The sequence below is a fragment of the Otolemur garnettii genome, unplaced genomic scaffold (assembly GCF_000181295.1).
Source record: "Otolemur garnettii isolate 467f Iridium unplaced genomic scaffold, OtoGar3 scaffold00018, whole genome shotgun sequence".
NCBI lineage: Eukaryota > Metazoa > Chordata > Mammalia > Primates > Galagidae > Otolemur > Otolemur garnettii.
In genome coordinates, this window is record NW_003852413.1 from 23,255,907 (window position 1) to 23,281,978 (window position 26,072).

The 26,072-nt window shown below is 39.0% G+C and overlaps 2 protein-coding genes across 3 annotated transcripts; both read left to right on the forward strand.

Annotated features, from left to right (window-relative positions):
• The first annotated feature begins 2,392 nt into the window (after nt 1-2,392).
• KRT27 (keratin 27) lies at nt 2,393-7,557 on the forward strand. Of its 2 annotated transcripts, none has more exons than XM_003786384.2 (8): nt 2,393-2,868; nt 3,323-3,405; nt 3,791-3,947; nt 4,514-4,675; nt 4,760-4,885; nt 6,538-6,755; nt 7,080-7,129; nt 7,227-7,557. In XM_003786384.2, exons 1-8 carry the CDS (start codon nt 2,425-2,427, stop codon nt 7,364-7,366), a joined length of 1,380 nt encoding a protein of 459 aa, XP_003786432.1. In that variant the 5' UTR covers nt 2,393-2,424; the 3' UTR covers nt 7,367-7,557. The 2 variants fall into 2 exon arrangements, with proteins under 2 accessions (XP_003786432.1, XP_012658455.1); XM_012803001.1 differs by having other exon boundaries at nt 2,425-2,868; nt 6,538-6,751; nt 7,064-7,129; nt 7,227-7,366.
• Nucleotides 7,558-14,178: 6,621 nt separating this feature from the next.
• KRT26 (keratin 26) lies at nt 14,179-19,438 on the forward strand. The gene is made up of 8 exons (XM_012803004.1): nt 14,179-14,648; nt 15,038-15,120; nt 15,542-15,698; nt 15,832-15,993; nt 16,078-16,203; nt 16,864-17,084; nt 18,565-18,632; nt 19,233-19,438. Exons 1-8 carry the CDS (start codon nt 14,217-14,219, stop codon nt 19,376-19,378), a joined length of 1,395 nt encoding a protein of 464 aa, XP_012658458.1. The 5' UTR covers nt 14,179-14,216; the 3' UTR covers nt 19,379-19,438.
• Nucleotides 19,439-26,072: the final 6,634 nt, after the last annotated feature.

Genomic DNA, 26,072 nt, shown 5'->3' on the forward strand with positions numbered 1-26,072 from the left:
TATAATATTCTTTAGTATGGAGAATTCCCCTGGGGAATTATTCTTCCCCTTCTGGGATACCTATGACTCTTATGCTTGAACACTTCATAAAGTCCCATAATTCTGTCAGTGAATGCTCTGCTTTCTCTGTCTTAATTTCTGCCTCTCTAACTATCTGAGTTATCTCAAGAGCTTTGTCCTCTACCTCTGAGATTCTTCCTTCTGCATGGTCTAATCTGTTGTTTATATTTTCTATTACATCTTTAAGTTCCCTAATTGACTGCTTTAGTTCCTTCAGCTCTGCTATATCCTTTCTATATTCTTCATATCATTCATCTCATATTTGATTCTGTTTTTGGATTTCCTTTTTATTTTCCAACTTACCTATCAAAGTTTTATTTTGGAAGTTAGTTTTTAATTCTAAGATGTATTTCTTGTTCTTGATGTTCAATTTTAATGATATTCTATCCATGTTGTGCATATGCAGCATTTTTGTTACTTCTAAGGGTCATAATTATATAGGTAGTTTTCTTTTTTCAAGTTTTCTCTAGCTTTTATTATCTCTGTGTCTCCTACATGCTCTTTTTTGTTAGTTTGTTTGAGTCACTTTCATGTTGGAGTGTCTTTGACATTCTGTTCATTTTCAAGAGTAAAGGCTTGAACATTTGGAGGTTCTGTGTGTAAGTGTCTGTAATTCACTATAGGGTGGTTGCGGATGAGGAAGGATGAGCTTCCTTTCTGTGGGGAACACTCAAATATCTGCATCTGGAAGTCTTTTCTCTAGGATTCTCCAGCTTCCTCAGAGAAATATCCAACAATCAGGTCTGGCTACATAATTTTCAGGACCCTGTGAAAAAATGAAAATGCAGGGCCTCTTGCTTGAAAGTCAGAGAAAAGTTCAGTTAGAAATGTTAAAATAAAAATCTTTTTCTTTAAAGAATTCTTTCCACTTATAACATGAAGTAGAGGTAACAGTGACAAATATATAACAACATAAAACTCAAAACTGCAAAAAAAAAAAATTAGTGTCATAATTCTAAGTACTAAAATAAGTAAAAATACTTTAAAATTTTGTAATCTCCTCCTTAACAAATTTTTTGGCTTCCTTTTTCTGCAAACACATTTATTAGGTCAGGTATAAAAAATTGTATTTTTACTAACTTCAACTCTTCAATCTATGTAATTGAAAATGATGTCAATTGTTCTTGGCAAACGCAAGCTCTCAAATAGGTTTTGTAATTTTTAATTTTAAGAAGGAAACAAACTAGGTGGAAAGAACAACATGAACAAAGGCAAAGAGATGGGAAGGGGGGGTAGAAAAAAGATGGATAAACAAGTCAGGGAAGTAAGATCTATATCAGGAAGAATCTGAAGTGCCAAGCACACAACTATAGGTAATGAAAAAATGTAGGGCACAGAGCTATAAGGAGAAAAGGGGAGCAACCAGAGATGGAGAAGAATTCTCTGAGAGCAGTTGCCTAAAACTCAGACTGAGATGATCAGTACCAAAGATAATCAAGAAAATACAGAATAAATGAAAGAAATGACGATTGCATTGTAGATGTGCCATGATTAGTGACCTTTGAGAGATTAATTTCAGTGAGATGGTGGGTCCAAAATTTAGAAATAAGTAAAAGGTGAAAAGTAGAGGAAGTAAATGCAGAAAATTCTACAAGTAGACAGTGAAAGAAAGAGGGCAGAAACGTGAAAAATCTAGAGATAGAAAAGGAACATAGAAGTCATTATCCAGACCATTTTACAGATGAGGAAACTGAGGCCTAGAGAGATTAAAGCAATCCCCTGGCTTACCCTGCTTAGCAACAGAGCCTAAGCAGAAAACCAGTACAGAGGAAATGGTAATTCTGGCAGGATAAGGATGAAAGAAAGACTTTCTGTCTCCAGAGAAGTTTCCATTTAGGATCTCACCTCCTTCCACTACCATGGGCCCATGTCCTTGAAATTATTTTCAGCACATCTGATAGAAAATTATGACTACAATGCTTCACTTGCTGGAGAAAACACAGTGTTGCTGATTTAGTCAAGGGAAAGAGAAATTTGTCTACCACCCTTTTTAAAATTCTTATAGGAATTTCATATTCCTGAAGCCTGAAGGACAGGAAGGGTTACTCATACTAAATTTGAAGCGTGACACTGTCATAATTTTGATAATACTCCACCCTGTCCAATCCCAGAGATAACAAATAACCCCAAGGCAACCAACCACAGAAATGGACCCAGTAGGGTAAAGACATTCATTAAAAAAAATAATAATAACACTCAATTATGAATAATTCACCATGAGCTGGCAAACACCATTTCGCTATGAGTGGCAAAGTTCGTCCAACAACACCCTGATAAGGTGTATATAAAGGCAAACGAAACTATCTGAGCAGGACATTCACCATCAGAGCATCCCTGTTCAACAAACGCTCCAGTCTGGGCACCATGTCTGTGCGCTTTTCTTCTGCATCCAGACGGCTTGGCTCTTGCGGAGGAGCAGGATCCTTGAGGCTTTCCAGTGGGGGCTCAGGTTTGGGGGCTGGAAACGCCTGCGGTGTGCCAGGCATCGGAAGCGGCTTCTCCTGCGCCTTTGGGGGCGGCTCCGTTGCTGGAGGCTATGGCGGAGGGCTGGGCGGGGGAAGTGCTCCCTGCTCGGCCTTTACCGGGAATGAGCACGGCCTCCTCTCGGGCAACGAGAAGGTGACCATGCAGAACCTCAACGACCGCTTGGCCTCTTACCTGGAGAACGTTCGAGCACTGGAGGAGGCCAACGCTGACTTGGAGCAGAAGATCAAGGGTTGGTATGAGCAATATGGACCTGGTTCTTGCCGTGGCCTCGATCATGATTACAGCCGATACTTCCCAATAATTGGTGACCTTAAGAACCAGGTAAGAAACGTGGTGGTCTAAGTGTTAACATTCATGAGGGTATTCAGCCGCTCTCACCTCCCCAGATGGATGAGCTATCATCATAACAGGGCTTTGCCCTCAGCTTCTAAATGTTGAGAGTTCATTATCAATATTAGAAATAATTTCTATTACGATTCTAATCTTTGAACATGCCCCACCCACCATGTGGTATCCATGTATGCTTTTAGTAATACTGAAGTATCAAAACTGCCCAGTGTGTCCAGCTGTATTTTATAAGTTTTCCCATAGACATTTTTATGGGTGGGGTGGGGAATAAAAGAGACCATACTTAAATTCCCCATTTTCAAAAGAATCCTCTTCTTATTAGAGACAGTTGCCAGAAATATCACTATGTGTATAATTTTAGAGGTAACATTATTTTAAGAAAATTTGAAATTATTGTTTTAATAGCCCCTCACTCTCTCTGTCTCAGATAATTTCCGCAACCACAAGTAATGCCAGTGTGGTCCTGCAAAATGACAATGCAAGACTCACAGCTGATGACTTCAGAATGAAGTAAGTAGAGCTGAAGAGAGACCAAAAAAAAAAAAAGTTATCTCTGTCTTTTATTTAGGTTATGTGAGGTTGGCTAAATTCTTTGCTTTTATTTATTCATTGATTGGGTTTATTAGAATGACTAGCTGAGTAGCATATTTTACTTGGGAAATTTGAGGGCTACCACAAATGTAATGCCAAGGTCATAAAAGAGAGAATTTTGAGTATCCCCATTCTCTTTCCCCAAACAATTGTTTTTCTTGCATTGTGGGTGGTCGAACTGAAGTTTTATGTACTGTTTTAATAGTTTTACCCCCAAAGATTCGTTTGAGCTTTATGAGGATCTAAAAAGTAATGTGACTCATGTCTAAAGACAAGTGATGGAACTTTCAAATACTTTCCTGAGGTTTGAGAATGAAATGACCCTTCACCAGAGCGTGGAGGCGGACATCAACGGTTTGCGCAGAGTCCTGGATGAGCTGACCTTGTGCAGGAACGACCTGGAGATCCAGCTGGAGACTCTGAGCGAAGAGCTGGCCTACCTCAAGAAGAATCACGAGGAGGTAGATGCCCTGTCTTACTGAATCTCACAAACCACCTCCCTTCCAAAGTTTAATTTCAGATGATGCATACCATATCTAATATTCAAGAAGAAACTTGTCGGTTTCTCCATATGGCTTAGATTGTTTGAAATGTTTCCATTCCTAAAGCAATACAAACCCTTCCCCCACCCCCAAATTTTCTAACCACATGGATCCTGTCCATCTGGTTCCTTTAAAAGTATTCGGATCCTTGGTGAGGCGTTGTGGTTCACATTTGTAATCCTAGCACTCTGGGAGGCCTAGGTGGGTACACTGCCTGAGCTCAGGCGTTCGAGACCAGCCTGAGCAAAAGCTAGACACGTCTCTACTAAAAATAGAAAAACTAGCCGGGAATTTTGGCAGGTGCCTGTAGTCCCAGCTACTTCGGAGGCTGAGGCAGGAGGATAGCTTGAGCCCAAAGAGTTTGAGGTTGCTGGGAGCTAAGATGGCTTAGCACTGTACCTAGGATGACAGAGTGAGACTCTGTCTCCAAACAAACAAATAAAAATATTCAGATCCTAATTTCGGTTAAACAAAATCTCTTTCAGGAAATGAAGGCTCTGCAGTGCGCCGCGGGAGGCAACGTGAACGTGGAGATGAACGCGGCCCCCGGGGTGGACCTCACGGTCCTGCTGAACAACATGCGAGCCGAGTACGAAGCCCTGGCGGAGCAGAACCGCAGGGACGCGGAGGCCTGGTTCAATGAAAGGGTAAAACTTCGCTGGGGCGCGCTTCCCTGGCCCTGGGTGCAGATGCCGCCAACCTGGCCTTAACGCTGGCTGCTGACATTTCAGAGCGCTTCGCTACAGCAGCAGATTTCGGACGACGAGGGCGCCACCACCTCAGCTCGGAATGAACTTACTGAGATGAAACGTACTCTTCAAACCCTGGAGATTGAACTTCAGTCCCTCTTAGCAACGGTAAGCAAAAAGCGCGAAGCAGATTTGCTTTAGAAATTGGAATAGCCAGGCGTCCTGGAGAAGGGCTGTGGTCCCAGCCACCAGGGAAGCTGAGACAGGAGGATCGCTTGAGCCCAAGAGTTCGAGCTTGCTGTGAGCTGTGATGATCCCACTGCACTCTGCCATTCTACCGAGGGGGAAACACAGCGAGACTCTGTCTCCAAAAAGGAAAAAGAGAAGAAAAAGTCGATCTCATAGAAGTAAAGGAGAGAACAGTGGTTACGAGAAGCTGGGAAGGGTAAAAGTGGTGGGAGCCTAGAAAGAGGTTGGTTAAAGGATACAAAATTACAGCGAGATGAGAAGCACAAGTTCTAGTGTGTCCTACAGCACTGTAGGGGATTATCCTTAACAATAATTGTTAGATATTTTCAAATAGAAGAAAGGATTTTGGATGTTGTTCCCAGCGCCAAAGAAAACTGTTTTAGGTGATGGGTATGTCAGTTATCCTAATTCTACCACTACACATTATATGTATTGAAATATCACTAGGTACCTCAAAATATGTACAATTATGTGTCAGTGCTTTTTAAAAAGAACCCTGCTTATGGAGAGGAAAAAATACATTTGCACCCATCATCCCTTCACCCAGCATTCCTTTTGGCTTCTTAATGAAAGCACCCACAAGTTCCTTTTCAAATGGCATAAACAAGATGCAAAGCAGAGGCGGGAAGGTTGACTCCAAAGCTAAACGTGCCTAATGATAATAATAACTTCGTTCATTAAGGGCTTGCCCAGCACTTCCACCCACGGGTGAGTCCACAATCACCCTGGAGCATGGGCAGGGCAGACTCCATAATTCATGTCATTATTTCCAAAAGAGGAATCTGAGAGTTGAAGAAGCTAAGTCCCAGAGTCCCACAGTTGGATCAGAAGGAACCAGAATTCCTGTCCACATTTTCTAATGCCCAAGTCTATACTTTTCCCACTACGGGTAGTAAGCCTCCCGAGTTTATTCATAAAAGAGTCTATGACTGTATATACGATCAGGACTTTATATAAAAGTACTTGCAGATGAAAGGGTACGCTGCTCTCATCTTCATTCCAAGTAAAATTACAGCCCCTGTTCCTTCTGTGGATCTATGTAAATTTGGATTCACAAGCCAATGAATTGAACCGCTGCATTTAAAACCTAAACAGATCATTCTTTTCTCTGGTGTATTCTACTGATGGAAAGTTTATGCAGTTTCCTATAGGGCTATTTTTTTTTTTTAATAGAAGAGCTACAATCTTCATGAGACAAGACTGTCACACAACTAGAAATGAAGTAGCAAATGTGTAGGGGATTTTCTAAGAAGGGAAAGTGGCAGATTGTACCACATTCTACAAGCACAGGCTGTGTTGGAATGGCAGAGGGATCTTTAGACTATGTCCCATGAAGAAACAATTTCATCTGTCCTTATACTCCTGGGCATATGGGTAATATTTTTCACCCACTGTGTCATTCGCACATAGAAAAATAGTATGACACCTAATAAAGGCACAATCACTTTTGAACAAATAAAATCTATTAGATAAATGGGATTATTTGCATTATGGAAGGATAACTCTTAATGATCTCCTAAGTGCTCTGACTTTTTCTAAAACCATACTGTGGCATTTTCCACTAACCACAGAAACAGTCCCTGGAGTGCTCCTTGACGGAGACGGAGAGCAACTACTGTGCGCAGCTGGCACAGATCCAGGCTCAGATCGGGGCCCTGGAGGAGCAGCTGCACCAGGTCAGAACTGAGACCGAGGGCCAGAAACTTGAGTATGAGCAGCTCCTGGGCATCAAGGTCCTCCTGGAAAAAGAAATCGAGACCTACTGCCACCTGATTGATGGAGAGGATGGGTAAGTTCTTCTAGTGAGAAAACGATGTATTACAGGACTACTAAAGATTACTTGAAGGGGCAGTGCCTGTGGCTCAAAGGAGTAGGGTGCTGGCCCCATATACCAGAGGTGGTGGGTTCAAACCCAGCCCCAGCCAAAAACTGCAAAAAAAAAAAAAAAAAAAGATTACTTGAAGTCAAGTACAAGGTATCTGTGATCCATAGAATGTGTAGATAAAAAGTCATTGTTGTTATTTGGGGATTCAAAGAACTCTCACCTTAATCATTCTTTTTCAGTTTCCTGACAACACAGAGTGAAATAATTAATACAATCATATTTTTACAGCTCTTGTTTTAAATCAAAAGGCCACAGAGGTCCAGGAAGTCAGACAAAAGGTAAACAAGCATTGAACGTTTATGTGTATTCCAAATGATGAGTTATTTCCCCTTTATGAATTTGATCAATTGTGACCGTTCCTATGTGTCATTTTAGATTCATCTAAAGCAGCCATCGTTAAAACAGTGGTTGAAGAAATAGATTCTCGTGGCAAAGTTCTGTCATCCAGAGTTCATACCACGGAAGAAAAAGCCACCAAAGCCAACACCAAGAGTGAACCGAGGGTGCCTTCCTGAACTCTACCCCCCTAGAAAGAACGGCCGCCAAATTAACACATCAAATTGAAACTAGTTCCCTAATTAAGGGCCCTCTTTAACTTTTCTGCTTTTCTTCTGAGGAATTAAGACAAGCTGTGTTTAGAATAGTAACATTTCTTTGGCTTTCTCTATGGTGGTATTTCAATAAACATTCTTCCTGTTGCAAGTCATCTACTCTGCTTCCGACCAGTCTTTGTATTTTCAATATAACCTCCCGTGGGAGCTGACTGTATTTTGTCTTTAATTTCTTACGGTTTAAGTCAACCGTCTTCTCAAGTTAGGAGGAAGTTTAACATGTCAACAAGTCAGAGTCTTTTTCACACCTCGGTACAATTTTGCCTTTCTTCCATCCTTCAAAAAGTCCTTTCTGAGCACACACGAAGGGCCAGGTATTGAGGACGAAACGGTGAATAAGATCCAGTCCCTGAAGTCAACATGCTCATAGATGTGAAAAAAAGAAACTGAAGACATGGAAACATCCTAAGAAATAAAGGAATGGCTATAGATGGTGAGATTTGACAGTAGAAGGCAAAGAGAAAGATGTGGGGGCTGTCATACGCAGAGGGTTCCAGTGGGTCATTGGTGATCTTAACCACTCTAAACTGAGGCTGGAGATTCGCAAGCACTCTGCTCAGTATTTGCCACCCAAGACAACTGAGCAACATGTCTCTCAAGTAAAACATAACTTTTAGTGAAATATTTAGCACTTACTATCAATGAATCTTTCTCTAATCTGTGGTTAAATACTACATGGGGTAGAAGAGGGGAACACACAGCAGAAAACCCCCTGTGGGATTATTTGAGGGTGACAGAGTACCCCACCCCATATCAATCTCTTAACAGAAACAGCCTGCACCTCTCTAGAACCAGTACCGTATGGCTGAACTCTCAATACAGTGGAATCCTGGTCATTTTCAAGCTGTCTTGCCTCCTCTCTTTCCCACATGCATTTAATAAAACTCAGGCGAACTTAAGGCAAATACTGACTTTCCTGCTTAACTTTTCAATTAACCAGTCCTCCCATCATGTACCCTTATATCAAATTAAGATGCAAAAAATGCTACCACATGGTTTCTTAATCAAAAGTACTCAGTTTACAGACTCTTTGGAAGACAGTTCGGCAGTTTCTTACAAAACTAAGCATACTCTTATCATACGATCCAGCAATCGCTGGACCCTTTACCCAGAGGAGTTGAAAATTTCTGTCCACACAAAAACTTGCAGGCAGATGTTTACAGAAGATTCGTAATTGCCAAAACTTGAAAGCAACCAAGATGTCCTTCCGTAGGTGAATAGATACATAAGCTGGCACATCCAGACAACGAACGTTATTCAGAGGTAAAAAGAAATGAGCTATGGAGCCATGAAAGTCATGGAGGGAATCTTAAATGTGTACCACTGAGAGAAAGAAGCCAATCTGAAAAGGCTACATGCTGTATGATGCCAACTATATGATGCTCTGGAAAAGACAAAATTATGGAGACAGTAAAAAGATCAGTGGCTGGGGTGGCTCCTGTGGCTCAAAGGAGTAAGGCACCAGCCCCATATGCTGGAGGTGGCGGGTTCAAACCCAGCCCTCGCCAAAAAGACTGCAAAAAAGAATAATAATAAATAAAGCTAAACCTTAAAAAAAAAAAAAAGATCAGTGGTTGCCAGAGATTGTTGGAGGAGGGATGAATAGAAAGAACACAGGAAAACTTTCACTGCCCTGAAAATCCTGTGGTTTGGGGGGGATCCAACCTAATGTGCATAATGCAATGATACATTTCTATACTATTAAGGATAGAGTATGAATGTCTTTGGCACAACAAATAAGTAAGCAAGGAGATGGTTATGTTAATCAGGTAGATGTAAGCATTCCGCATTGTATAGCAAGTCAGCACATTGTCTCCCGTAAATGCATTGATGTACACAGTTTTGATTTAATAAAGAATTTTTTAAAACTGGGAAAAAAAGAAAATACTTTATATGATACCATAAGGATAGATACATGCCATTGATACATTTATCCAAATCTAACATAGGGAACTGGCAGGTCTTAATAAAGAGTTAAAAGCCCTGGAAGAAGGTCACTGATAAAATAAGACAGAGCAGAGAAACCAGCCAAAAACAGCTAGAGCCCAGATGGTACAAAAAGCCACTTCAGGTTACCCTCACTACTCATTATACACTAATTGTAATTCATTAACAGGCTAAAAGAAACTCCCACCAGTGCTATGACAGTTTACAAATGCCATGACAACTCCCAGGAATTGTCCTATGTGGTTTAAATGGGATGGTCACCCCCTAGATTCTCTACCCCTCTCCCAAGAAACTCACCGACGATCCTCCCTTGGTTTACCAGCAGCCAGGAGATAACCATAGAAGTAGGAAGCTAGCAACACACAAACGCTGCTGGCTGTGGGGCAGCCACTCTTCTTTTTATTCCTTCGTTTTCCTTCTGCCTCTGTAAACTTGCTTTTGTCTTACTCTATCAGTTTGCTCTTGAATTCTACCTTGTGGGAAGCCAAGAACCCACTTGGCCTTCAGGCCAGACCCTAGTTTTGGGATCCACTTTCATGTATGCAACTCACTGAACATACAACATCAAGAATGAACCCTAATGTGTAAAAAAAAAAAAAGGTTTAACATTTAAAAAGACATTTTTTTAAAATACGTAGCTCAGATTTATTCAGTATTTGAGAAGTCTGACCACCAACTCATCATAACTCAGGGAATAAACTCTTTCTACTAGAACCCGGTTAATAAACTCTTTTTACTTAAACCAGGCTATATTTGGGACTTTTTTTGATATAAATTCCAGGAAAGAGTTCATAATAATTGGTAACCAGCACTTCAAACCAGCTAGACTCTATTCTGAGCATCATTTAATCCCAGGGCAACCCTATGAGGTCGGTACTATTATCATCTTTGTTTTATAGATAAGGAAACCGAAGCAGAGAGCAGCTGAGTGATCTGCCCTGAGCTAAAAACTAGAGATGCTAGAACGCTAACCCAGGCAGTCGGGCTCAGAGACTGTGCGCTTAACCACCAACATAATCCCACACCAGTGAGAACCTTACAACTCCACCTTCCTCTACCAAGAGCAGGGATAAAGAAACTAAATGCTTGCTAACTCCAGTCTGTCAAAGATTAGCAGACCCTTCCCTCAGAGGTTTCTGCTCCCAAAACAAACCTGGGAAGTCATTTGGTGGGAGGAACTACACACTAGAATCTGATTCTCCGAAAAAAAAAATTAATACAGTGACAAAACCAACATCATTCATGTTAAAAAAAAAAATGGTTATCTAAATTTAAGCTAACAGACATGTAGAACATGAATTTTGTTGATCTTTTTATTTATTTGTTTGAGATAGAGTCTTACTTTGTCACCCTCAGTAAACTGCTGTATCATCACAGCTCACAGAAATCTCAAACTCTTGGGCTCAAGTGATTCTCTTGCTTCAGCCTCCCAAGTGGCTGGGACTACAGGCACCTAACACAAGGCCAGGCTATTTTTAAAGACAGTGTCTCGCTTTTGCTCAGGCTGATCTTGAACTCCTGAGCTCAAGTGATCCACCTGCCTCGGCCTCTCACAGTACTCAGATTATAGGTGTGAGCCACCATACCAGCTAGAACATGAATTTTAAATAAAACAGCATACTTGAAACTAAACAGTATGCTTATCACAAGGAAAATGAGCCTATGATCATGAGACTAAGATAATGAAACCAGGGTTTGCCTGCCCTGTTTACTTCTGGTTGCTTGCTTTTAGTTGTTTTTCCCCCCTTTATCCATGAAGCTGAAAGCCACACTGCTGAACACTGAAACTGAACCTATACTGGCTACTTTATAGATAACATTCATAAGTTACCATGGAAATGGTCACTTCAGCTATTTTTCAAGAACTTGGCCCAGATCCCATCTAGTTCAAATCCATTGAGACCACCGACTCTTCAAGTAGGCCTATGCAATTGCCCGAGAGTTGGACTTTTGACGTCAGAGGGCAAAAAACTCCACCCTCAGATTGTGCCAATGCTGCCATTTTCTGTACATATGTCCTGTGAAATGCCATGAACCCCAGCTATGCTTGGGCCAAATAAACCTACTACGTCAATTTTCCCCACTGCCAATTACCATTTCCCATGCCTTAGACCACCCCACTTCCCTAACCCATAAATATCCTAAGCCTTTTCTTTGTGGGAGGGACTTAAGAGCTGTTCTCATCCTCCTCACTCCCTACTCTTGTAAATAATCTTTTCTCTTTTGCAAAAAATCGTGTCACAGTGATTGATTTACTGTGCAAGGGCAGCACAGGCCTGGATCCAGCCAATGACAATATCACAATGAAAAAACGTTACCCTGTAATTAACACTGCATAAAGTTTAATTCAATTCAACTATTTTGAATATCTGTAGTACACACCTCAAATAATGTTCTAATACTTGCTAGAATCTCAAGAAATGACCTAAGATACACTGCTGAATATTCGTTTCTTACCATGAATAAAATAATCACTCTCAGGGAAGAAATAAATAGGTAGAAATGGCCCAGAGATTTTGTTAAATCTATCCTCCACTTCCCAAAAGAACTAAAGCATACCTGAACTTTTAAAGCAAGTATTAGAGACCGGGAGCAGTGGCTCACACCTATAATCCTAGCACTCTGGGAGGTGAAGCCCAGTGGATCACCTAAGCTCAGGAGTTCAAGACCAGCCTGAGTGAAGTGAGATCCTATTTCTACTAAAAATGGAAAAACTAACCCAGCATCGTGGTGGGTTCCTATACGCCCAGCTACTTGGGAGGCTGAGACAAGAGGATCGCTTGAACACTGGAGTTTGAGGTTACTGTGAGATCTGACACCAAGGAACTCTACCCAGAGCAAGAGAGTAAGACTCCACCTCAAAAATAAATAAATAGGGTTTTAGTTTAGAGGAAATCTATGGTTAAGAAAATTCAAGAGACTTGCCCATGTGAGTCAATATGCAAGACAATCTTTCAAGAAAGAGCTAAGTATCGTGCATTCTCGTCTCGCTTTGATATAGAAATGCTTTCTGATCTGTGTTGCCACTTAGCTTCTGAGCCAACTCATCTTCAAAATGGTTCTAATAATATATGCCTAACTTATTTCACAAAAGATAAGTTAATTAGTGTTTATAAATTATCTAGAGACATAAATATGTTAATAATACTTTGCAGTCTCATAATAACTCTTAGCTAAGTAACAAAAGCCTTGTAAAGTAGGTATTACACTGACAATATAACCTTTATCTTTTTTTTTTTTTTCAGTTTTTGGCAGGGGGTGGGTTTGAACCCCCCACCTCCGGCATATGGGGCCGACGCCCTACTCCTTTGAGCCACAGGCACCACCCAATGTACCTTTTTCTTGATTCAGTCATGGGAAGGATGGGCACAAGATTAAAAATTTGACCGGATCACAACAAACCCAGTAATAAATCTCTAAGTAGGAGCTGTATCTTTTAACTTATTGTGTACTGTTCTAAACATGAGTCGATGGTCCAAATTATAGTTTTATATTTATTAAATTTAAATATTTCTGGTCAAAGAAGTCCAAGAAATCCACTAAATAGTCCCTATCTTTTAATGACAAGAACGGTGGCTGTTTTTCAAGACGTTCCATATCCACACACTGAAAAATCACATTCGGAAAAAAAGTTACTGTTTCAAAACAAAACCTGTAATTGTTAACCAATCAGTTTGACCCACTACAAGTGATAGAGACCTGGCCCTGCCTGACAAGTCCACTTAATTATAATAATTTAAATAATTAACATTTACAAAATGTTTGTGCCCTTCAGACTGTCTTACAGTCATTCATTATTGGAGCTGCTCCACATTCATTTGACATTGTTCAATGCCATTATTTTCATTTGCCTTGGAGGGAAATGAAAGCCGGCAAGACTGGATGACTTCCCAAGGGCATCAAGGCAAGAGGATCAAGAGCCGACTTTCCTAGGACAATTCATCCTCTATCGAGAGGACCAGAATCATTGGTTTTGTAGGTAATGATGAAAACCACCCTTTACTTATTATACTTTACTCTCCGGGGGTCAAAAGAATGCTAACTTCTCAAAATAGTTCCTAATGCCTTAAACATATAAACTTGAACTAAAAGACAGTAAACAACATTTTTCAGGTAGGAAAGTGAACTATTTGGAGACTCAGAGTTAAGGGTAATTGCTGTTCTGCTGCTGAACCTAACTAAGAAATCTCGATCCAAATAATTCTCCATCAACATCGCAATTTCACGAATTTTAGTGACATTGATAAGCAAGTTACAGCAGGACTTTTATTATTTCAGTTTTCAATTCTTAAAAAAACGACTTCAAGCTTCCTACCACCAAAAGATCGCTAGATGTGGAGATTCTGTAATTTCAGTAAGAAAGAAAATATTCAATAAAGTGGGAATAATAGAGATAATGTAGGAGCATCTGCAGGACAGAAGTAGAAGACATTTCTTACTTGAATTATTAATTTTATGTTATCTGAGGGGACTAGAATCTATGCAAGAGGTCAAAAAGAAGTACATTTACTCCTATTCAAATTTGACCTTTGAGGCAATGATTTAGTATTACTCCACTTAGCACCTTTTTATATATATACAAAAATTTCCTTGAGGCATCTTTCTACTTACAGACTGGACTATTAAAAAATCACCCAGTTATGAAAAACAGCAATTAGAGTGCAGGTACATTTTATTACAGACTGGCATAGTTCAGACTGAAACAACCTTGTGGATCCTATAAAAGGCCGATGGAGCTACCCTCTGGGGCAGGTGTCCTGTGGCTTTGCTCCTCTCTGGGAAAGGGTGGCTTGGCTGTGCTGTCGCCATGTCTTTTCGCCTTTCTAGTGGATCCAGGCAGATCTGCTCACAAGCTGCGTCTGTTAGGCTGTCCAGTGGCGGAACAGGCTTTGTGGCTGGGAATGTGTGCATTGGGTCAGGAGCAGGGAGAAGCTTTTCTTGTACTCTAGGGAGCATTTCTTCGGGAGGAAGCTTCTGCAATGGTGGTGGAAGTGGTGTGTGTGCTGGTTTTCCTGCCAATGAGCACGGCCTTCTCTCTGGGAATGAAAAGGTGACCATGCAGAACCTCAATGACCGCCTGGCATCCTACCTGGACCATGTGCACGCTCTGGAGGAGGCCAACACAGAGCTAGAGCAGAAGATCAAGGGTTGGTATGAGAAATATGGGCCTGGTTCCCGCCGGGGACATGATCATGATCATTATAGACACTTCTCGATCATCGAAGATCTTAAAAGGCAGGTAAGAAACATGGGTGTGCACGGCTTAGAGAAAATACAAAATGTGCTTAACATACTTACATGACGTAGAATTTGTTCACTCTGTATTCTGACTCTGTATTATCCTGGCCAAAAAAAAAAATTGCAAAGTTAAAAATAAATAATGTCCAAATAGATATAATGACTTTTTTCCTTATATGTAACTCATACCTTTTGAACCAGAGCGATAAAAGTATCCATGTGGCTCTTAACCTCTAGATATTTATTAAATGAAGAACATCCATATGCCTTTAATAAAGAAACAATATGAAAATAGGTGCTTGCTGGGTTAAGAAGATATAGAATCACAGTGAAATCTGGAATCTCCTTTAACTTTGGTGCTTAACATTTGGCACAATCTATCCTATTCAGATCATCTCCATGACCACATGTAACGCCAGAATTATTCTACAAAATGACAATGCCCGACTGACTGTTGATGACTTCAAGCTGAAGTAGGTGACAACAAAGTAATTAGTTATAGTACAAAAGGTAAAAAATACTACAGTTGGATTAAAAAAAAAAAACATATCTTTTGCTTTGAAAACCAAAATGTTTTTTTATAAAGCCAGACTAAATCAATGAACAAATTGAATTAAATATGCCCTCATCAAAAGAGCTATCCTATTTTTCTTAATCTAGCCACATTTTATTTAACTGTTAAACAGCCTGGATGACCAAAATCAACTCTGCAGAAATAACCTCCCCAAAGTACAATTCCTAAATAGGTAGCCAGCTCAAACTTCTCGAAGTTTGTCATTGCAAGAAGAAGCTTCAGAAATGTGTGGAAGGTATTGTCTTTTGGCATAGGTCTTAAAAAGGTATGCTTTGAAAAGTTTATGATTATAACTCTGAAGCTCTTTACTAACATTTAAGGTATGAAAATGAGCTTGCTCTGCATCAGAGTGTTGAGGCCGACACCAGCAGTCTTCGCAGAGTGTTGGATGAACTGACCCTTTGTACAAGTGACTTGGAGATACAATGTGAGACCCTCAGTGAGGAACTGACATACCTCAAAAAAAATCATCAGGAGGTAAAGGAGCCTGCAGCCTGGCTTTGTACAGCGTCTGATCTCCTTCTGCAAGTCCACTGTTCATTTCATAGCAGGGTGCGAATATCAATCCAAATCCTCCTTTGGGTATTATTAACACCAGTCCTTTTTCCAGGAAATGGAAGTCCTGCAATGTACAGCTGGGGGGAACGTGAACGTGGAGATGAACGCAGCCCCAGGGGTGGAACTTACTGCCCTGTTGAACAACATGAGGGCTGAGTATGAGGACTTGGCAGAGCAGAACCGCAAAGATGCTGAAGCCTGGTTCAATGAGAGGGTAGGTCTCCAGCAAATGAAGCACAAAGGGCTTATTCAGCAGACCGTCGAGCCAGTCACTAACCTTCCCATAATTACGCTTCAGAGTGCAACACTGCAACAGCAGATTTCTGATGACGAAGGAGCAGTCACAGCAGCCAGAAATGAGCTCACAGAACTTAAACGCAATCTACAAACCCTGGAAATAGAACTTCAGTCCCTCATGGCTGTGGTATGTAGGAATCATCACTGAACTGAATATGTATGTGCAGGTATAAGGAAATACGTACATAAAAAAATCTGTATCACTAAGTACAATATATAACAAATTCTCTACACCTAAAAATATAAAATATATTACATATCAAGAATTCTATCCCTAGGCCCGGTGAGGTGTCTCATGCCTATAATCCTAGCACTGTGGGAGGCCAAGGCAGGAGCTTGTTTGAGCTCAGGAGTTCAAGACCAGCTTGAGCAAGAACAAGATCCCATCTCTACTAAAAATAGAAAAACTAGCTGAGGGTTGTGGTGGGCACCTATAGTCCCAAATACTGGGGAGGCCAAAGCAAGAGGATCACTTGAGCCCAAGAGATTGAGGTTGCTATGAGCTATGAGGCCACTGTACTCTACCCTAGGTGACAGAGTGAGTCTCTCTCTCTCTCTCTCTCTCTCAAAAAAAAAAAAATGTCTCTAAACATTATTTCCAACTCACCAATCCCCAAACTTAAAAAATGACTTTTTTCAATGGAGAGGATATTAAGAAAAAAAAAAGTCTTGTTAATGTATATGTTCGATTGAAAATATTTAGACCTTGTAGTTCTTTCTACCTTGAAAACGTTTAAAATGTGAACATGACATTTCTCATTCAAGCCTTACTTGGTGCTACTTTCAGAAACAATCCTATGAATGCTCCTTGGCTGAGATGGAAGGAAATTACTGCGATCAACTGCAGCAAATTCAGGATCATATTGGGGCAAAAGAGGATCAATTCCAACAGATTCGAATGGAAACAGAAGGCCAGAAGCTGGAGTATGAACAGCTTCTTGATATCAAAATATTTTTAGAAAAAGAAATTGAAATAATTTATTGCAACTTAATAGATGGAGAAGAAAGGTAAATACTAACTTGTGAACAAAATTAACCTCACATCAGCTATGTTTTCTCACTGCATGGGTATTATACCCATATCATACCCTAGACTTTCCTGCTCTAAGGATTGTACTTACACATATATGTCTTCAGGAATATACATACTCCAAGTGAATAAAAACAGGCAGAAACTTGGAAATCAAATTTCTAAATATGCTAAGTATCTATATGTATAACAATATAAAGAGCATTTAAGTATAGAATATTTAACAATCCCAGTATTCCAATCCAAGGGAAAAATTGCTTTCTGTGATTTAGTGTTTAGACAGTTTTTTTTTCTGAGACAGAATCTCATTTTGTTGCCCAGGATAGAGTGCTGTGGTATCAGCCTATCTCACAGCAACCTTCTACTCCTGGGCTCAAATGATCCTCTCACCTCAGCCTCATGAGTAGCTGGGACTATGGGCACCTGCCACAATACCCGGCTAATTTTTATTATTTATTTGTTAGGCACATTTCTTATAACTCACTCTCTTTTATTATGACTTCACATGCACCCCGTATTAAAGACGATGAGCAATGACAATACAGGAAGATTTAATGGGAGAAGCATCATAGTTTGTTAGCCAATAGCAACAGCCCTGGCATGGCAACCCTGGGTGTGAATCACACACTGGATGAATACCAGCACATTGCTGAACTTTTCTAAATCCAGTTTCCTCATTGTTAAAATCCTGCTAGCATCAAAACCGTGCTCTTAACTACTCTTACAAGACCAGTCCTCTAACCACTGAGCTATGGATCCCACCCCTTTTAACTACTCTTAAACACAGTGCTTTGCCATGTAGGTAACAGTGCTTGGGACAGGGGCTTACACAGAAAAAAGTACTTGGAAATCAGAGGCTATTACTAAAGGCTTGCCCATGGACCCACGGTGAAGAGGTAACATCCTCTGCATAGTCCAAGGCCAAGGCCAGCCCTCTGCGGCCTATTCTCACAAGAATCTGACAGTAACAGCTCCCTCCTCAGGACAAAGCACTTACTACACCATTATTTTAACAATTTATAGCACCTCTTACCCCCTGTTATCTCTTTACATGAGTATACTTTATTTTCAACATATAAACTATTTGTGTCTTGGCTCTATCTTTTCCACAGCATCTAGCTCAGCCCCTTCTACAAAATAGTCACTCCAAGCTTGTTCATTGGCTGGTTACAAGAAAAGAGAATGAGAACTTAAGTCCCCATTTACTAAATGAAAGGGTTTATATCTGGTCATGACACAATTTCTGACCATAAACATCCATTTAATGTCTTCTGTGAGACAATTTCTGACCATAACATCCATTTAATGTCTTACTATGAGAAGATTACTAATATCCCTTAAACATAAAAGGAATTTGAATCTTACTAAAACCACAAAACTTTTATTCCCAATTCATAATTATTTATGAGCTCCCTGATGAAGGGAAAAAAATGCAATAATTTACTTCTCTCTTCACAGAAAATGCAAATCCATGGGTTACAAATCAAAAGGATCCAAGCCTATAAATTCTGGAAATCAAGTCCAAGGTATGAAAGGTTTTAAACTCCACCAGTTGTATTAAATGAGTCACTTAATTGTTAATTACATAAAATTCGTTTTTCAGTTTAGTTCTAGAGAGTGAAGGGATGAGGTGTCGTTATGACAATTCTTAATGTTTGTATTTTATATTCCTGTAGAACAGATGTGGTCAAATTATATGATTATTAAAATGAGGCATCAATCCCCTAACATCTTTCTTACCTAGAATGTATTATGTTTCAATATTACACTGCTGTTGTAAGATAAGATCATTGTTTGATAAGACCACTGTTTGTTTTATTTCAAACCACAAAAAAATAGGACAATTTGGCATTTAAAGGAATGTAACATTACTTGCAACCCACCTACACTTGCTCAGTACTTAGCAAAAACTTAATCCATATTTCACTTGCATTTTCAAATACCCATTGCTCTATAAACAGTGGTAAATGTAAGAAAGATGGCCAAGGGTCTTGCTTAGCATTGGATTCAAACACATACATATCCATTTACTGCAAACTTGCAAAAACCATTTTTAAAAAGCATGACTGCCATGACCTTTCAACTTATTAAGAGTGCCCACTAAAATTTTGTTTATTCTATTTTAGACTCAACAGAAGAAACTGTCGTCAAAAAGGTGGTGGAGGATCAACTGGGCAATGTCCTTTCACTGACAGTCCACTCAGTTGAAGAAAAATCCTCTAAAATCAGCAACATTACGGTGGAACAACGTGTCCCTTCTAAAGCACCATAATGAAAAGTAACACTTATTTGAGAAAAAATAAAACAAAACAAAAAGCCTGCCTTTGCAAAATGCCACTGGTCAAAGAACTCAAGGAAGTTATTCATTTCTGTTATTAACAATATAAGTGCTCGAGTTGGGTTTTCCTTTTCTTCCTTTTCTTTGCATGTATTCTTTTTCAAAAGAAGGAAACATCTTGCTCTGGCCCTGATTTTTGTGGGGACCTTTTCTTTGTCATTTCATTAAAAACTTCTTTTGTTGCAAGTTATTTTTTATAAAACTGGTTATTTTTATTCCCACAGTGGATCCCAATGTAACAATACTTACATATTAAGGATGTGCTAATAAAATAATGTTTTTTCACTTCTTGGTCACATCTACCTCAATCACTAACAGAACAAGTTGGAAAGAGCACCTACCCCTACTTTCTGGTTCCGAATCTGTCCCTAACTGACTGTAAATGATTTGATCTCTTTGGGTTGGAACTTCCACGGATGTCAAAGAAGATTATACCCACCAGTCATGAGAGTTTGTTCACCTTTGTAATGCTTTGCCTGCATGGATGATCAGCAGTGTGGGTTTGTTGACTCTGAGTCTGGATCGTTGTTTTTCCATTTTGCAGGAAATGCATCTCTCTGTCCCTACCACGCTGATGACTAAGCAAATTTAGAGCTGCACTCTGCAAGCCTGGAGGTGGTTCTAAAGCTGGTTCACAATATCCTCCTGCACACAAGATTCTTCCTGACATCCTTACCAAATAAGTTTGGAAAGTGCTAGCTGGAGTTGAACAACAGAAAAGCTCTTGGCTAAAGGGGTATTTTCCTTTAGGGTGGGACAGGGAGTTCTGCAATAACCTGGATTTCCAAATTACATGAAAGGACATCACTAAAGGGTTTTAACTGATTGGTACATGTACATTGTGAAAGGATTCAGAATGGCCCATAAAGAAATTTACGAGGTGTAGAATATATAAATGTCTTAATACAATAACTAAGAAAATGCGGTGAAGGCTATGTTGACCAGTTTGATGAAAGCATTTCAAATTGTATGTAAAACCAGCACATTGTACCCCATGATTGCATTAATGTACAAAGCTATGATTTAATAAAAAAAAAATGGCCCATAAAAACTGAACTGTACCATCTCAGGGGGCTGGGCCTACTGAGGTTGCATCTCCAAGTCTCAAAGATAGTCTGGATAGTTCCTGCTCCATATAAAGTAGTTGACCTCAGCCTAGAGGTCTAGAGTTGCCGGAGAGGTAGATAAGGCTGAAAGTTACCTTTTGCCAGGGTCTTCTTATGACAAATGGTCCCACCCATGATGGTGGAGGCCATATTTCAATGGTACAGAATTGATTTAGATCAGGTTAGAAGTGCAGAACTATATTGACAATATCCCACGTTTACTAAGTGTCCTTTAACTCACTTTATGTGCATTAACCAATTTAATATTCATAAAGGCCTAAGAGGTGGGTGTTTTATTATATTTATTTTATGTATGAAGAAATAGATATTTTAAAATATTAAGAAATTTCTCCGGGGTTTTACAGGTGATATGTGGTGGGTCTCTGGGTGATATCTGGTTCAAATCCAGATCTCCCTCTCCCCGACAGTCACTGGAGTCCCATAGAACAGAACAAAATCAACATAGAAATTTCACTCCACCATATTTGTTTTCACAACTAAGATTCCATTGCCAACGAAAGAGGCACCATAATCAGTCAGATTCTTGTGTGCATAACCAATGACACAGCCAGAAATATGGCTTCCAGTGCAATGGAGGCTTCCTACAGCATCCCTAGAGTCTTTTCCTCTCTGCTGGGCATCCACCTCCAGCTCTCTTCCAGCAGCTCCCTTCTCTTCCCTCATATTTATTAAGTCCTGGTCACTGGGTACCACCTGCCTTAGGCTACAGTTTCCCTCACTATCCTTCATTATTCTCTACTTCTAACTAGTAGTGTCACTCAGGGGCTCTATCTTCCAGGAATTGGAGACCTCCATCCTCAGGTGTCTCAAGACATTTGGCTAATTTGCCATCTGACAAACAGAGTGTTGGACCGTCTTTTCCTTGTGACCACAAGTACTCGTCACTACTTCCTGCTCCATATAAAATTCCTATTCTGTCGGAAAATAAAATAACTAACTTCAATTATTCTATATTTACTCTTTCTTACTTAAATAAATATACTTGCCTAGTTATACAAGACAGATTTATACTAACACAAGCAAGAACTGGGACTCCAAGATCCATGTTTTTAATGAGCAACCATACTCCCTGAAATGAGGCTGGAAAGTTTAGACACTCTTATTTCCAAAAAGTTAGTAAGAATAAAACCTAAGAATAAAAACAGGGAAAAACTTTCACCAGTACTTGACAAATCTCAAAAGCTTTTCATTGAAAATCCTTAATTGTAAACCACCAAATATAAAACCAAAGACAAGGTAAAAAGAAATCCACATATAGATAAATTATAGTAAAACCATAAAAGAGAAGAAGATCTTAAATTCAGCCATCTAGGGAGAAATAATTACTTTCAAATAAGTGTGAGAATACAGACTGACTTCTCAACAGCAAAGATGGAAACCAGAAAACAGTAGAATGATATTTATAATGTTCTGGAAAAAGTCCAAATCGTCAATAAATTTATAAAAACTGCTCAACTCCATTAGTAACCAGAAAAATACAAATTGAAACCATATGAAATACCATTACACACTACCAGATTGTCAACAATTAAAATATTTGCCACAATGAATGCATTCTACTATGGAATTGTTTTCAGTTTGGGATTATTATGAATCTTACTACTATAAATATTCCTTGCATGTTATCTAGTACATGTTTGCATGGGTTTACCTGGGACACACCCAATTACACATTGTCTATAAAAAAAAAATCACTTCAAACATAACAACATAGGTTGAAAGTAAAAGAATAGAAAAATATATACCATGTGAACTTCAATCAAAAAAATCAGGAGTGAGTGAATTAATATCAAAGTAGATTCTGAAGCAAAGAACAGTGAATATTACTGGGACCAAATAACAATATTATACAATAGGTTCGGTGCCTGTAGTTCAGCGGCTAGGGCACCAGCCACATATACCCCGGCCTGCCAAACAACAATGACGACTACAACCAAAAAATAGCTGGATGCTCTGGCAGGATCCTCCTTGGGAGCCTGAGGCAAGAGAATCACTTGAGCCCAAGAGTTTGAGGTTGCTGTGAGCTGTGATGCCATGGCACTCTACCAAAGGCAACATAGTGAGACTCTGGCTCAAAAAAAAAAAAACACAATATTATACAATAATAAAATGACCTCTAAGAAGATATAGCAACTCCAAATAGATCAAATAACAAGGCTTCAAAATACATGAAGCAAAAATTAATAAAGTGGAAAAGAGAAATAGGCAAATCCAATATTATAATCGGGAACTTCAATGCCCCACTTTCAGAAGTTGACTACTGGATAGAAAATCAGCAGGGATGAATAGAAGAACTGGACAACACCATTAAACAACAGAATCTAATTGACATTTATAGAACACTCTGCTCAACAAAGGCAGAAAACACATTCTCTTGCACCAATGGAACACAGACCATATCTTTGGTAATAATAAACCTTGAACACTTAACAAGAATTGAAATTTTACAGAATATTCTCTCTAGCCATAATGGAATAAAACAAGAAATTGGTAATAGAAAGTCAATAGGAAAATCTCCAAACACTTAGAAATTTAAAGTACATACTTCTACATAATCCATAGGTTTACACATTTTAAAAATTCTTAAAACAGGAGAGACATCAGGAGAGTTTCAATAGCCAACTCAATCACCCAGAAGGAAAAACTAACAAACTCAAAGGCAAGTCATTTGAAATTGGCCAATTAGAAGAATCAGATTAAAATCACATCGAGCATCTTTTCTGATCACAATAGTATGAAATTATAAATCAATAACAGGAATAATTTTAGAAAGTTCACTGATACATTAAAATTAAACAACATGCTCCTGAATAAAAAATGGGTCAAAGAAGAAATCAAAAATATACTGAGACAAATGAAGATAGAAGTTATAGAATTCAGCAAAAGCAGTACTAAGAGAGAAGTTTATAGCATCAAATGACTACATTAAAAAAAAAAGAAGAAAATTCCCAAATAAACAACCACCTATTACACCTCAAGGAACTGGAGAAAAAGAAGTCATTAAGCCCCAAATTAGTAGAAAGAGGAAATAACAAAGATCACAACAGAAATAAGTGAAACCACAAAACATAAATGAATAAATTACAGAAGACTTAAATAAATGGAAAGATATCCCATGTTGGTGGATTGGGATAATTAATATTACTAAAATGTCCATACTATCCAAAATGATTCACAGATTCAGTGCAATCGCTATCAAAATTCCAGTGATATGTTTCACATAAATAGAAAAATAAATTCTAAGATTCACATGGAACCACCAAAGATCCTGAAAAGATTGCCAAAGCCATACTGAACCAAAGAACAAAGTAGGAGACATCATACGATGGGATCTCAAAATCTGCTACAAGTATATAGTTATCAAAACATCATGAGAGTGTCACAAAAATCAACATATAGAGCAATGGACCAGCACAGACAGCCTAGAAATTTAAATCCACGCACTTATAGTCAAATTGATGTTTAAATAAAGGTACCAAGAAGAGGAAAGGGCAAAGAGGAAATTATTTAATACAAGATGCTGGGAAAACTAGATAGCCACATGCAGAGGAATTAATTTGGACCTTTATCTTACCCCATATTCAAAAATCAACTCAAAATGTATTAGACTTGATGTTTTTTAGTAAAACAGCATTAAAACATCAATATCTATCTTAGATTATAATAGTCTATCTGGGAGGAAAAAAAACTATTCACAGTACATCACACTCAAAGCCTAAGTTACTTCTTAGTTTGTATGAAGTCCCCCAAAGCACCATTCGTTAAATAAATAAATAAATCAGCCATCTGCTGGATGAGAACAAAGCAAAAAGACAGCTGTCTATGAACCAGGCAGAGACCCCACAAGACACCAAATCTGCCAGAATCTTGATCTCTCACAGTGAGGAAAAAAAAAAAGTTCTGTTTACAAGCATTAAAAAAGGTAAATTTAAAAATACCAAGTAAAAAAAATGTATAAAACACTTACGCATAAGATCTAAAACCATAAAATTATTACAAGAAAACATGGCAGGAAACTTGTTGTCATTAATCAAGACTTTTTTTATATGACCCTCAAAACCATAGCAAAAATAGACAAATTGGATTACATTCAACTAAAAGTCTCCTGCACAGCAAAGGACACAACTAACAGAGTGAAGAGCTGACCAACAGATTGGGTGAAAATACTGTGAAGCTGACATCTGATAAAGGCTTACTATCAAAAACATACAAGGACCTTAAACGACTCAACAACAACAACAAAAGTAACCCAATTTTAAAAATATTTCTCAAAAGAATACATACAAATGGCCCACAGATATATGAAAAAAAATGCTCAACGTTACTAATCATCAGTGAAACACAAATTAAAACCACATGGAGATATCACCTCATACCTGTTAGGATGGCTGTGATGAAAAAGATAAGAGATAACGAGTGTTAGGGAGGATGTGGAGAAAGAGAACAACTGTACACCGTTGGTGGGAATGTTAATTAGCAAAGCCATTATGGTAAACGGTAGAGAGTTTCCTCAAAAAAATTAAAAATGGAACTACCATAGGACCCTGAGTCATCCCACTCCTGAGGATACAGATCCAAAAAAGAATGAAATCAGTACATCAGAGATACCTGCATCCCATGCCCACTGCAGCATTATTCACAATTGCCAAGATGGGGAGTGAACCCAAGCGTCCATCAACAGATGAACAGATAATGAAAGTGTGGTATACATACACCGAGGAATACTAGTCGGCCATTAAAAAGAAGGAAATTCTGCCATTTGTGACATGAATGAACTTGCTCAATGAAACACGGGTGAACTTGTTGAATAATGTGAACTAACCATCTGATCCAGCCTGTTCATATCCAAAATATACAAGAAGCTCCAACAACTCAATAACAAGAAAACTATCTGATGGAAAGGACACTCCTCCAAAGAAGACATACAAATGGCCAATGGGTCTATGAAACAACGCACAACATCACTAATTACGGGGGGACATGTGCTGGGGAGAGGTTGGTCAAAAGACATAAAATTTCAGTTAGACAGGAGATCTGTCATACCATAAGGTGACTACCGTTAAAAGCAGTGCATTGGATACACAAAAATTGCTAAGAGAGTAGGTTTTAAATGTTCTCATCACAAAATAAATGTTCAATAATGGCTATGTTAATAAGCCTGACTTAGGCATTCCACAACATATACCTATGTGAAAATATTACATTGTACACCAAAAATATACACAATTTTTATTTGTCAGTTTTTAAATGTCCATACTATCTAAGGTTTTCAAGAGATACATGTGAGTCAACACCCAGTGAATGCCTTACTGATGGCTTTCACCCGAGTAAACCACAAGGCCATAAAGACAGATGAGATCTTTCCTTGAGGGTTGGCTTCACATGTTGCAGGGTCAGGAAGTACGTTAATGTCCTTCCACACTCCCACAAAACATAACAGCCATCAGGACTGTGCTTCTAATTACCAAAATGGATAAGAGAAGGCAACTATCCCCAGTCAT